Source organism: Clarias gariepinus, chromosome 24 (assembly GCF_024256425.1).
Source record: "Clarias gariepinus isolate MV-2021 ecotype Netherlands chromosome 24, CGAR_prim_01v2, whole genome shotgun sequence".
In the NCBI taxonomy this organism is placed as follows: domain Eukaryota; kingdom Metazoa; phylum Chordata; class Actinopteri; order Siluriformes; family Clariidae; genus Clarias; species Clarias gariepinus.
In genome coordinates this window covers 10632330-10647121 of record NC_071123.1, presented here as the reverse complement: position 1 = coordinate 10647121, position 14792 = coordinate 10632330, and the positions used below count along the sequence as shown (strand labels likewise).

At 39.9% G+C, this 14792-nt stretch overlaps 1 protein-coding gene across 1 annotated transcript; it reads right to left on the bottom strand.

The window, feature by feature from the left end:
• Positions 1–3696: 3696 nt before the first annotated feature.
• LOC128512200 (ubiquitin carboxyl-terminal hydrolase 2-like) lies at positions 3697–13151 on the bottom strand. Its single transcript, XM_053485358.1, has 12 exons — positions 12714–13151; positions 8638–8688; positions 7873–7996; positions 7542–7653; positions 7245–7355; positions 6670–6734; positions 6459–6562; positions 6285–6362; positions 6006–6084; positions 5734–5841; positions 5213–5333; positions 3697–5071 (listed from the first exon to the last, which is right to left on the bottom strand). Exons 1-12 carry the CDS (start codon positions 12870–12872, stop codon positions 4987–4989), a joined length of 1197 nt encoding a protein of 398 aa, XP_053341333.1. The 5' UTR covers positions 12873–13151; the 3' UTR covers positions 3697–4986.
• Positions 13152–14792: the final 1641 nt, after the last annotated feature.

The window sequence follows — 14792 nt, the reverse complement described above, 5'->3', positions numbered from 1 at the left end:
TCTAAATAATAGGCAATGAAAAAAAAGAAGTCCCCCTTAAAAGTATGTTAAACCTGGATTTATGTTACAGGATAATTAGCCAAATTGTGTCTACATTGTTTCAAGTCTAGAACTTATCCAGATTTAACTAGATGCAGATAATTTGATAGTGTGAAAGATTTTATGCAATGATCTCAGGCCTTTGAAATCTTTTAGTTGTTAGATTCTTTTTGTCAGTCATTAAAATTTTGGAAAACAACAACAAAAGTGGACTTTCATAATAACTTAAAAACATTTCCTGTTATATTGAACATCCAGACCCCTAACACACAGTGCTATCTGATATCACCCAAATGTGGATGTTGAATCTGGTTAAAGGGTCATTGAGAATTATAATTTATAGAATTTACAGTGTAAAAGTGGTTAGTACGGTGGCCTCACACCTCCAGAGTTGTTGGTTCAGTTCCGGCCTTGGGTTCGGTGGGTTTCCCCCCACAGTCCATAGCATGCAGATTAGGCTAATTCGTGTTTCTAAATTGCCCATAGTGTGTGTGTTCCCTGTGATGGATAGAAATCTTGTCCAGGGTGTATGTACCCCATCTTGTTCCCAAAGTCTCCTTACCCTGGCATAGGAAAATTAATGAATAAATTACTTTCAAAAGCAAACCTATCAAAACATAAATTGATATAATTGGAAATGCATGTACATCCAATATCTGAAGGTTAAAAATTGCACATGATGCAAAAGATAAAAAAAAAAAAAAAAAGCGTAAATTGCTACAAAATGCAGAAGGTATAGTTACTTATACTGAAAAAATTTATATATTTGTTTTTAAAATCCAGCAGCAGCCAGTTTTAATCTTCTCATTTCTGTCACTTTTAACAGTTCTACATGGAACAGTTTCTGTTACTGATCCTACCATGTCCTCGACCAGTTCTTTATTTGATAGCACATTCACTACTGTATTAAACACAACTGATTCAACCCCTGAATCTGTAACATATTCACCTTCCCCTGTAACTACGGTCAGTTTTGAAGACTCGAGTACAGAGACATCTCCGACCAGCTCGCCTGATTCAGGCTCCAGTGGCGGAACACAGGAGGGTTTAACTGCAGCCGAGGCAGCTGGAGTAGCAGTGGGCACTTTCGCCGGGGTGGCTGCACTGAGTAAGCAACCAGAATAGATAGATTGGTATTTGCATGGAGTAATGGATGGATTGATGGATGGATGGATTGATGGATGGATTACTGTGTTTTATAAAAGAATAGATGATTAGGAGACAACATACCACATTTGTCTGTCTGTAGGTGGAGGGATATATGCTGGTTTGAAGTTTAGTGGGAAACTGGGCTAGTCTCTCACCTTTACACTCCTCATTATCCATTATATTCTCCACCATCTGGAACGAGGCTGGGTGACGAGCTGTTCTTCCAAGACTGAAGACTGACCAAAGTTCTCTGACATGACATGCAGTTTACCATGCTGTGATACACACCTTTTCACCTTTTCAATTAAATCAATAACATCGGATAAACTATATATTCCAAATTATACATTTTATTATTAGCAAATTTTATCTTTTCGCATTTTTTAAACTTAATGTTAACATTTAGTAAATATCAGTGTTTATTGTTTTTGCCTTCACCATGTTTGCATTTCATTTTCAAGCTACTCATCGATGTCAGGCTTAGGCGAGAAGTATACGATATGCCGATTAACTGTACTGACTGTACTCGTACCATTACAGAAAAAGGAAGATAACATCAGGAAATAACAGGGGGAATAAGGATGTGTGTTTCAGGCAGTATCCATATAGTCATTTGAGTTTAGCGTAATGATGTAGGAGCATTGGTGTGAGATAGGAACAGGTGGTAGATGTCTTTCTAAATAGAGTGTAAATCTATAAACGCCTGTATCTTTTAAACAAAACGATACAAGCCAAAAAAAAAAAAAAAAAAAAAGAACAAGAAGAGATATTAAAACATCTTTTTAAACAGATCATTTTCAACACCATCTTTTTTATTCAACTGTGATAAATAAACACTAGAATAAACTAGAAAAGCATTTGGGATGTCTTACTTAATACTTAGGCCAATAAACAAAGTGTCATTTACTTAGTGTACTAATGTACGTAGTGTGTAAATGCGTTTGCCCTGCGATGGATTGGCACTCTGTCCAGGGTGTACCCACCTCATGCCCTAAATCTCCTGGGATAGGCTTCAATGTCCTGTGAATTTAGACTGTAACACTAAACTAGACTTCTCCTCATCTCCAGTCCAGCAAGTCCACTCATTCTTCTGCACTTAGAGAAAGATTCAAACTATCATCTTTTTTTTATTTAGGCTTTTACAGGTTATCTCCTTAGGATACAATAAAGCAGTAAACATGTCTAGTTGAAATATGAAGGAAATGTGGTATGTGACTATTGCACTGAACATTGGCTGAGTACACTTACATTGTTAGATTTGTTTTAAAAAAAATTAAATCATGTAATGATTAATTAAATCATCGTAATTAAATCATGCCACCATCAGGGTGTCGTTTGTGACACAGAACGAGGGAGCTCAGGCCTCTCAGTCTGTTTAGGACCCCGAAACAAAAGGGATCCACACAGAGATAACCTGCACCAAAAAGTTCAGTTCATGAAGCCTTATTTACGAGCTTGTTGTGCTGACATCTAGTGGACAAATTTGGTGTAGCAACTAGCATTCATCATTAACAACCGTGTGTGTGTGTGTGTGTACAGTACATAATACATCATCTCTGAATCTTTAAAAATTAACTGAAGAACAAAATAAACCTGTAATTAATGTTATAACAATTTATTAAAGTAATAACTTATTGTGAGAAATTACTTCAAAATGTTCCAAATAAGGATGTCCTTTTTCTCTTTCTTTCTTTCTTTTTCTTTCTTTCTTACTCTCTCTCTCTCTCTCTTTCTTATAATTAAAAATATACACAAATAATGACAAAACAAATGTTTGTTGTGTGCATTTTCCTTCTTCGTCTATTTTAAAGATAAGAAGTACATAAAAGTTCCATGGGGAAAAAATAGCATTTTTCCTGACCCTTGATTTATGAATAAAAAAAAATCCCTTAAAAAAAGTTATTGCTATTAAATAAATAATGGCATGGTAAAAAAAAGTTGAAATGCATCTAAAGAGCTGCAACTATCAAATAAATTTTATTATATTTTTACACAAAAACATATGGAATTAAAAAAGGAGGTACTACAGTACTTTTGACTTTTTTCAACTTTTGCTCGGCTGGAAATTATTTACCACATTCCTTGTAGAATCCTGACCTCGCTCCAAGCCTTTTCAATATTGTTTGGGTGTTTAAAGGAGTTCCTGGGAGGCCAGTGTTTCAGACATGGTGCAGGTGTTCAGATCATGGTGTCGGAGTACTGAAAAAAAAAAATCTACATTGATGGTATTCAAGCACTGATAAAATGCTGGGATAAGAGCATTAGTAAAGCAGAACAAATAAAAAAATAAAATTTGTTTTCAACTGTGTTCTGTTATTCTGCACAATAAATCAAATTCCCAGTTTAACTTGAAAACCCCTGGTATTTTGTTCTACAGTATGTATATTGATTATGTATTCTTTATGAATCTAAACAGAGTATGCCTAGCTCCAAGATTAAAGATATTTCTAAAACTAAGACTCCTGAGAAGATCCGTCATGGACAGTAATAAAAAAGGACCAAACACACTTCTTGTGGTCAAATTGGTTAATTTATTCATATGTACAATCTATCTGGCTTTTAACAAGCCAAAAGTACTTGACATGTGGAGCCCCATGAACAGGAAGGACTCAATCTGTTAGTCACATGATCATGACTCGCTCACATACATACTTCATAAATAAAACATCATACCATCTGTATCACACAACACACACACTCGCTATATCTCTCGAACAATGCACACAGATACTCCAGGTGGCTCCTTGTGCTGTAAAAGCTGTTTTCCGTGTCAAAATAAAACCAAACCAACATTGCAAGCATGAGCTCCACCAGGGGGCGACTCATCTACCATTTTTCAAAAGTAGAAAAAAAAAAATGTTTACAAAACATTCGACATACCCCAAATGTTTGATCACATTTTCTTCTGGAGCCCCAAAAAATCAGCTCACATTTAATGGATGTGTATCTCACAGAAAATCTTTTCAATAAATATCTCAGAACTAGTCAAGTCAAGCAGGCATACAAAAATCATTATGATCAGCAAGTGTACTGTAAGATCCAAAAATGATGAATAGGCAAGAAGCTGATGAGCATCCACCTTTTGGATTGACTTTGATTGTGTAGTTTAACTGGGCTGTGTGAAGCAAAAGATGATATGGGCATGTATTTATTAAAATTATTGGGGGGCAGAGACTTTTCTCAGCTCCAGTGCAAAACTATGATGCGAAGATATTAACATACTAGCATGTCCAATTACATAAAAAAAAAAAAAAGATGAAAACTGGAAAATTATATATATTCTTTTCTTGAACCACTCACTATCGTGACCCACATTCCGATCCAGAGGGTCAAAAATAAAAAATATTAGAATACCAGAATAAATTACTAACTGTAAAGGAATAAAGAGCGCCAGGTACACAGTGCATAGTTCATTGACATCCGTCTTTACACACACATAAACTTAGAAAAATAAACACACACACACAAGGTCCTGCTCATTGTGAGAGGTAGTGTTCCAGTTGTCTTCTTTCTTCCTACAAGGAGTGTTTTCATCCCCATCCCTTTAGCAGCAGCAGCAGTCTACACCCTGCAGAATACAGGATGAGGAAGCCCTTATATGGGAGCTCGATTAGGGCCATGTGAACAAGCCTCAACCATGATCCAGTTTGTGTCTTTGATCATAGACCAGTCTTAAAAACAATCTCCTAGTTTGTGGCTTAAAGCGGAGCCGTTGCTAAGGTGTAGTCTCAAGTTCAGGCCAGGCTTCAGCCCCCTGTAGATTCCAATATCCTTCTTTAGGGTGGAGATGAGGCTTGATCACAAGCGTGAGGAGTTGGCAAGCTCGTAGAACAGCACATAGGCATCACTGCTGCGTACTTGGCTGGAGGACATAGGGCTCACCCTAAAAACAAAAAAAGATGGTAAATGTGTGCAAAATTTTTCCTGTAATATCTGCCACTAAAGACGGAGAGAGCTTTGGGAGAGTGCGATACTTCCAATATATTCTATCGTTCTATAAAAAGTGCTACACCATGTAAGTTACCTGGAGTCATTGTAGGAGTACCACTCTCCTGTGGAAGGATTGCGGCAGTATGCTGTGTAATGGCCACCCAGCGTGGTGCCTGTGTGATTAGACACTGCATACAGGTTGTAGACGGCGTGCACTAAACAAATTAAACAAAAAAATTAAAAGAGACGAGAAAAAATATTAAATACATGTCACCGAGCAACCTTAAAGAAATGTTATTGCTTATTAAATTAAAATGTACTGTGCAAAAGTCTAGAGCTGCCCCCCATTTCTTCATAATTTGCTTTCGAAGAGCCAGACATTCTAACATTTTCATAACGTAGTCTTGAGGAATAGTTCCTGAATGAATTTTGACTAAAATGTTTGGCTCTTATTTTTAGTCCAGTCCCTGTACCCAACCAGTTTCAGATGAATTTTGTTTTTTGTTTGTTTAGCCACACAGTAACCTCTAAATCATTACATTTTTTTTGGCTTAAGACTTTGCACTACAGTATATTTCAATTCAATATAAAATAAATTCTTGATGCTATACGTACTGCTGTTGTCTGATGCGAACTCGCACAGGTCCAGCTCTTTGATAGGAAAGTTGACAAAAGTAGTGAGTTTGGCAGTTTTCAGACGCGCCTCGGAGAACCGCTTTAGATCTGAACCAGTCAAAGAGTTAAGGACCAACTGTACATTAACTGTATATACACAGCGACTTTTACAATATTTTAAATTGCTGCTATGGAAAGTCACATTGTTTCATGTTAAATCCTGTGCAGAACTGGTCATAATTTGCTTGTGAGAGTGATTTCTGAAAGGATACGAAGCACCAGGACTTTGGGGAATTTCTGGATGGTGAATTTCTTAGTGCATTTCCGTCTGGCTTTACACCTTTGACATGTCTGTGTGAAAAACAGAAAGAGTTAAACATTTTCTTAAGGCCTAGCTGGGCCACATGTAATTGCCTTAAGCTCTATGGCTACTTCATTTATTAAATGTATTATTTTATACTGTTCTATAGGCATAATGACACATTAACAACATTATTCAAAATAAACTGCATATTTAAAATATCACACATACAGTATGTACAAACACTTACTGGTTTCTCATTTCCATCCAGCACATCTTCCTTGGTGAAAAGCCGAAGGCAGTCGATCAGCATCACCTCTCCAGAAGTCTACAACAAGAAGAGAGTAGTACAGTTAAGACACACTGACACGGGGAACACTGACATGGTTGTGTGTTTTCCTCCGTTTCTCGAGTGTGTGTTTACCTTGGCAATAGGTAGAGACAGATCCCAGAATGGATCGAATACGGTGGAGCAAAAGCCACACTCGCTGCAGGTCAGTGAACTCTTCAGCTGGCCAACAAACAGATCTGTGGGAAAATACCAAAGTACACATTAGCAATACGAACACATACATACATGCATACATACATGCATACATACATACATACACAGATAGAACACTAGAGACACTCACCTACTACTTTGCTGTCTTCTCTCTCCACGTACTTGGTCCACATTCTTTTAGCTTTCTCATCATCCCTGAGAACACACACACACACAGAAATCTTAGCCTTTTTGTAGCCAGTGAGACCATGCTGCATAATTTGCTAAAAAACAATTACAATTACAGGTGTGCGCTTTCAGTTTGTTAGCTAATTATAACTAACTTACTTTGCGAATTAAACATATATACCCAGGTAATATTACATAAACAAACATAAAGATGCTTAAGTTAAAATATGATTCATAAAATCAGGCACTTCGCTTGAACGTGTCATGGATGACTGTGGCATTGTTGAGATCGAAACTTGCAATCAATATAGCAAGCTAACTTCTTCATTAGGTATTAAGGTTTAGTACCCTACATCCCAGTAACTAGTCAAACTGGCTACTAACTGATATCGCACAATAATAAATATAAAAACTATGACAATAGTGAATTGTCATTATTGATCCTATATCAAAAAACACATCTGGGAGATACTGTCTGTGCTACATAGACCTCTATGAGGGGAATGAGACTGCTGAGAAGCTTTAGCATGCGCTTACGAGAGGTGGTCGAAGTCCTCTATGGGCGCTCTGGGCCTTAGTGACCCCCGGTTCACTTCGTTATGGAGGCCGTCTAAGAGGAAGCGCAGGAACTCCTGAGCATCCTGCTGACTGAGAGACACAAATAGAGAGAGAGAAAGAGAGAGCAAGGTATGAGAAAAGAGAAGCTAGGAAATTGAATATCTTGTACTATCAGATGGAGCAGTACAGTCTAATGTTTCACTTAGTTCACAGATCATTAAACTGAAGACAATGATTATATAGCAAGGCTAATTAGCACACTGAGACCTGACTTACTTGTAGCCCATAAAGCGTGGAGCGTACTTCTGAATCTGAGTCTTGAAGTCAGACGGACTGATGGCTTCGTTGCTCGCTGATGTCCACAGTGTCTGAGTGAGCTTGGCAAACTCTGCAAATGCATACATAAATATGATGATATATTGATATGATATAATAATTCTAATTTCTGCTGTATAAATGAAAAAATCTATTTGGTCTCATGATTAGATTTTAATTCACACTTGCATGATAGAATAAAACAAAATCAAGATCATAATAGTAAAAAAAAAAAAAAAAAAAACTCTGAAGCCTATGTACGGTAGCATCACACAGCTGGATGTGCACGTACCTTCCATTAGAGCTGCCTTGGCCCTGCAGTTGTTATTGAGGTCAGTGCGGTGTGTGTTGCGCAGACAATAATCACGCAGGTCGTGTGTGTTACTCAAACACTGCAGAATGGAGTTCATGAAGCACTGTGGAAAGAGTGAGCTACTTAGTTGGCATCAATAATCCATGTCATAAATAACCAATGTGATAATGTGTTCACCAATCAGCCATAACTTTAAAACCATTAACATTAAATCTGCCCAGGTTTTAGGCTCCACTTGTGCCGCTGGGGCAGCTGTAGCCTCGTGGGGGAATAGCTCGGTGGAACCTCAGCGGGTGTGAGCTGGTGTTAGCAGTGGGTCCTTTGAATGGTGTGGGTTGCGAGGTGGATTGGGCTCATTTGCCTGGCACATTCCATGGACTCTTGGCTGGATTGAGATTTAAGGAGTTTGGAGTCTGGGTTGAAAACCTTTTACTCTTTGCCTGTTTATCCCTGTGCGTGGCAAGCTGCGATCTGATAGTGTTCTGATAGCTTTATGCCATGGTCAGTGTTGACCTTGTGCTGCATTGCCTTTTGACTCAGGGACTGGGCCAGACAGACTGGTCTTTGGTCCCCACAGGCATAGATGAGCCCTGAGCTCCCATGATGCTTGATAATAATAATTAATTATTAATAATAAAAAATTAATAATAATCAACATTTCCGCTGACTGTGATGTTAATGTTACGGCTGATTGGTGTATTTTCCAAGTTAGCTTCAATGTACGTGTTCATGTTGAGCACTTACAGTATTCCCCAGGTTCCTTAGTCCCACAAGTCCCTGAGCATTCTTGGAGTTCTGTATGGATAAAGACACAAAGAAAAAGAAAGAAGGATTATTAGGCAAATAATAGCAAAAACAAACACTTTCCAGACAATATAGCTTTATAATAATAAATCCAGTGGCATCGAGTGCTTAGAAGAGGCTAAATGTGGTATCTGGTATCTTAGTGGTTAAAGATTTGCACACAAGATGATCCAGATAGCTGCTGTTGCTCCCTTGAGCTATGCCCTCAACCCTTAAAATAATAGAACTGTCTCCTGACTAGTAAAGTCGTTTGATAAATTTCATAACTAAAACAGATGTTAGGAAAATGCAATGTTTTAAACCTGTGTGAATCAAATGCAGGAAGCTTAGTGATACAGATACGAGTGCAGGGATGAGCGTGCTTTAATAGTGACAGACACTAATGCTGGAGACAGCCTGTGTGTGAGCTGTGAGCTTTGATTGCTCCAAACAGCATGTGGGCAGAGTTGAAGAGAGACCCCCGCTGGTCATCACTTCTCTGAAACAAACAGGCTCCATCTGCCGCATCGCAACATGCGTGGCAACGAAAACAACAAAGTGTTTATTAAACCGAGGATTAGTATACAGTAACAGAACGGCTGTGTCCATATAACTGTAGCTATGGAGGACAAGCTCACACCAGTTTTCTCAAGAGACTCTGACAGTTAGCTGAGAACACACACACACACACACAATTTATTGCAGTGGGCCGATCATTAGCCCATATAAGCTAGTCAACCTCATTACCTGGAGTAAAAAATGTTTTCCAAAATCATCTGAGAGGGAATTTTATCCTTTTTCATTTTTTTAAACATATTTATTCTGTACAGCTACAAATTTTCGTTATGGATGAGAGGATATATACACTTGCTTTACAAATGTTACATGACAGATCTGTGGACCATCACGGTGTTCGTACAGCTCACTGAAAATCAACTAGTTCACACGCATATTATATCATGTCTGGAACTACTGCAGCTTTCCTAGATTTCCAAATGCTAAATCCGTTCCAGGTATAATTGTAGTTTGTTGCAAAGCAAAGCAGTAGGGCACTGCTGCAGCTTTTCAGAGAGAGTCATGCCCAGTTCTTGGAATATCCAGCACCTCCATGAATAGCTGCATTTTACCCTGATTAATGTCTAACACTAATGACAAACCATGCTCATGACCTGTTATAGTGGATTAGACAATGTGGAAAAGGTTCTCAGTTCAAAGCTGTGAGATACTTCTAGATTTCTGTAACTTGTATATTTCCATTGCTAGCCTTAACTTTATTCTCACTGACCGAACTCAAATCCTTTGGCACTTTTATTCATTTATTTATTGTTATTACTCACAGTGCCCAGGCTTTTCTGATTCCTCTGGATGAAAATTGTCATATATTCCTAAGAGCATGATGGCATCTGGTCCGAATGCATGCTGACACACACCTCCACCCTGGTGTGATGAACAGAATAACCTCGTAATTGACTCTGGGTGTAGGAGGGAGTTCGGGCGCAGTAGCCAGAGGCGCTCGTACAAGGCATCTGAATGCTGTGGAGGTGTGAGTGGCTCGAGCTGTTGCTGTTGTTGTGGAGTGACTCAGTTGCATGAGTAAACCCATCATGGTCAAACGAAATCATTCTATCCTACACAGTAAGCTTGTTTTTAAACCTAGTTTTTTTTTCTTTCTAAACAAACTATCTTATGTTAGTTTAACAGGTTCATGTAAAACACTATTTTACAGGTTAATTCAACTTGGTACTTTACTAAGCAGGACAGTGTTGATCATTTTGGCTGAACTTAAAGCTGGATGAGGACTACTGCTCAATGGATAGAGAAAGAAACAGCAACACAACCTCTTACAATGAGCAAGGACCTTGTGTATGTGTGTGTGTGACCTAGGGCTCCTTCTGCTGCATCATCCACCAGTTCTCACGCTGTACTATGACAGCAGGAGCAACCCAGGAGCAGCCTGTTGGCACTTGCCATTTGGGAGGGCGCGTTGCTCCGTTTGCTCATTGGGAGGCAGCAGAGTAGCGAAGAAACTGATTGGACTTAACGCTGAAAGCTGAGAACTCTATGCAAATTGGTTGGCAAGGGTTGAAAGACGGTAAGAAGGAACATTGTGTCCTTAACCTGAGATTACACAACATGTCGTCACATGCAGGCTAAAGAGGCTTATGGTGCCAAGCGGCATCACTTTCTATCCAACATAAGACACACACACATACTCACGCGTACACACTAAGTCAAGTGAGCATGTGGCCAAGCGCTTTAACAAGCTGTTACGATATACCCATCATTTCTGTTTAAAATGTGTCATACACATTTATAAAAAAATTATAAATAAAAATAAGAGGACACTTTTTCTGGGAACATTGCTACGTGAACAATGAACAATGCCTAGTTGAGCAGAAACAGCAAACGAGTTCTATATCTAAAAAAAGGCCCTGACTAATCACACACATTCCTCCAGAAGTGAGCCTCTCAGCTGCCCACCGAATCATCCGGATTATGTAACAGCATGCTCTCCTCGTTTCAGGAACAAAGCTCAGGCTTTTATGTGATATTAAATGCTTTTTATAACCTCAGCAAAGGCAAGCCAGGTTATTGGCAGCCAACGTGCTGATAAGATGTCCCGAATCTAAGACCAAACATGTCCAAGCAAGGCCTGTAGATTTCTGTAATGTGAGTGTGCGCAAAGTCAAACTCACGATGTGATGCCAACTAAACTGACCTTCAGATCTAACGTGTCTTTGGTAAGGATGTTATCTGATACAGAACACAGTACATCAGGTGCTATTCACAGTGAAATATTTCTGTGGGTGTATTATTTTAGTAACTGCAAACATTCCTGGTCTTTTACAACTCATTTAAATTTTTCCCTGTTCTAACACAGTCATGTTATTCTACTGGAAGACTTATTAACGAAATGATAAAGTGAGTCAGACGTGTTAAAGCGGAGGGAATGTATCATTTAGGAGGACTGCTCCAGTAAAAAGATAAATCTGCACTTATAAGTCATCAGTATTAAATTTCACTTAAACCCCCCCTTTAGTAAAAAGGGTACAGGTGTATTCCTGTTCCTCCAGCTGTGTGGGCAAACAGCAGTCTCAGGTATTTCAGATACCCACATGTGCATCTGTTGCATGTGTACTCTTTGCATTTAAAAAAATAAAGGGCTATGTATTTGTGTTCTGCTAAATGGTCCCTGGGAAGATGCAAAAGACCTAAATCTGCCCTCAGATGACACCATTGCATCATTTTAAATTTCCTCCCCTGGGTATAGACAATGTCAAAAGCACAACAGATGTCCGTAAGGTCCAATTATGTCCGTTAATGATGTCCTAAAGTTATGTTCCACTAACTAAAAGTACAAATGATGTACCAGTAATAGGACCAGCCTAGCAACAAGTGTTTGCACCTTGAAATTCCAGATTTCTTTCCCTAAATGTGACTTCACAGCAGATGTTCAGTAAAGTATTAGTATAGATTTACTAATGCATTTAAATTGTTGATTTTATTTTCGTGTGCATGTGTGTTTTTTTCCTGCAAAAACAAGGTTACATCCACGGTGTCAGGAAAAAAAATAATAAAAATGAATAAACCGTATGGTTAAAGGTGCAACAGGGGTCCTTGGAGGTAAATTGTGTAACACTGATGCCAAACCATCCACAGGTTCTTCGAACTTTTAAAGGTACACACGGACTGCAGTAAGTATGTACAGTACATTGGATTTGGCCACAGTGGATCGTCGGCGCAGATGCGCAGTACGCGTGTGCACAAAGTGAAAGCTGCACTGCGTTACGCAGAGGAGAGGGATAACCAAGCTCGGGGGGTAGAAACATAGACAGCCAACAAGTAACATTTCTAGCAAAGAGTCGCGTCAGGCATTAAGTCTTTTCACCGAATAACTGCTCGGACGTTGAGACGCGAGCTGGTTAAATATACTGCGCTTTTTGCGCACAGCGGAACAAGTGTGTTGTTTCTCATGCCGAGTGTTTCGACAGCCCTAAACAAGTTTTACACCGACAGAGCCGTGAGTTTGGTCTTACCTTGGCCTGGTTAATGAGGAGTCCGACAAACGTGGAGACCAGCATGGAGCGCGAGACAGACGCGCTTTTCCGGCGCGCCTCCGCTTTACTGAAGGGGAAAACGGAGGTCGGCGGCTCCTCGGGCACCGTTACTGTGTACGACTGTCGCAGGCTGGGCATGATGATGATGACAACCCGAAATACGAACTAAATCTCTTTGTATACACGATCAGCTCGGTAAGTTGATGATCTTCTCTTGAGACAGATGTGGAAGTCGCTGTTTAAAGCTCTGGAGATTCCATGCCGAGTGTCCTTGAGCTTGAATTGTTTGAGCGAGTGTGCAGTGTATTCACAAATAAATATTAAATAATTAGTTTAGACGTAGAAAAGATAGTAGTAAAGTCGCTCTCGCGTACTCCGCTTCTGTGCGCGGCGGATGAGGACTAATGGGCAAGTCGGCGCGAGCGCTGCGTTTCAGTTTTTACTCAGCGCGCGGACACGCCTCCTCGAGCCAGACGTCACGCTGCTGTCTTGACGTCAGCGCGCGTGGGGCGAGCCGAGACCTTTCCGTGCTTCTCTCCGAGGCGAGGACGCGTTTGTCTCCGAGTGACGGTGCTCGGTTTTAACGTTCCCTGGTTTGTCCGATCCTCTCTCTCTCTCTCCCTCTCGATGATCTCATATGACCCCGGGGTTGTCTAGTCAGGTAGTGTTTCAGTGAAATGTCGTCACTGCAGCACGCGCGGAGAGAGATTTCGCTGCCTAATTAACCGGATTTAATTAATTCATATCTACTTAATGAGTTTATATGATACAACAGGAAAATCACCTCCCAGTGCTGGAATTTCAGCCTCAAGCAGCACATTACAGCTGCCTTGGTAAATAGCTCTCTCAGTCATCTGCAGAAATGCCCTCTGTTCTCTTATACAGGTGTCACGTGACACTGGGAACAAGCTTATTGTGAATGAAACACTGGGATAAGTGTATAAGAGGGGATAGATTAACTCGTCTGTTATAAGTAGGCAATATTACATAGAAAATAAAATATAGTTGCAAGCAACAATGATGGGCCCAAGCACCCTGCGCCATCGCCACCCCGGGCAACCGGGGTTGCACCGCACAAATTGCACACATCACACACTATACAGGGCTAATGTCAGTGCTAATGTCAGTTTGGGCTCTAAATATTTGTTGAGTGCGTTCGCGTGTGTGGGTGAGTGTGGGTGAAATGTGTTTGTGCGTGTGAGTGTTAACATTTGTGATGTGTACGTGTGTACAATAGGCCGCAGATGCTGGAAAGTAAGCATCACACTATGATGTCACTGAACGTGTCACTGAAAATAATGTCACTCAATATATTGCCACACAGAAAGTTATTAATCATTTTTCAGTGTAAGTTTAAGACATTATCATGGCTAACCCGTTTAAGATATCAAAAATCTTTCTGCTATATCTATGTCTTTAGATCACATCTAAAGACATAGACATATGTCATATGACATATATCGGTTTGGTGACGATCGTAAAAATTCCTTAGGAGGAGTTTATCAAAATCCATCAGGTGCGTTTTGCGAACGACCCAAAATAACCGGCCTCCTGTTGCGTTGAGCCCAGGACATGCTCATTGGTGAAACATGAAAGTTGTTCGGCTCAATGAGCTCTAAATGTGTAGTGAGTCGTCTGCCTACGTGAAAGTGTGGATGAGCTATGGTCCGCTGTGGCAACCCCTCGATGGAAGCTTCTGAAAGTCTACCACTACCAACAGAAATTCTGTTTGCCCATGTTTGTGTGTTTCCACAGTAGTCATCATCAACTATTCTGTCATGCATTCCACACCAACTGTAACCGTAGGCGGCAACGTCTATGGCAAAAAACGGGTACGTCAGGCCGAGCTTATAGCTAATGAAACCCCAGATCAGATTATGACACCTCTATAGAGACAGCACACATAACCGGCAGAAGTAGGGGCTGCTTAAAAACAACAGGCCTTTATAGATTTGTTCCTCACCCCACACCAGTCCAAGAAACTCAGTGGAAATTAGCTTATAAGTTATATAAGCTGATATATTAGCTTATATATTGCATTGCAAGGATCATGTGTGT

Excerpts from the sequence above, each read along its gene's own strand:
- LOC128512200 (XM_053485358.1), bottom strand. The coding sequence starts at position 12,872 with ATGCCCAGCCTGCGACAGTCGTACACAGTAACGGTGCCCGAGGAGCCG. Across the intron at positions 6,085-6,284 it reads TGGATGGAAATGAGAAACCA|ACATGTCAAAGGTGTAAAGC; the intron begins GTAAGTGTTTGT and ends TTTTTCACACAG. Across the intron at positions 5,072-5,212 it reads TACTCCTACAATGACTCCAG|GGTGAGCCCTATGTCCTCCA; the intron begins GTAACTTACATG and ends TTTTGTTTTTAG.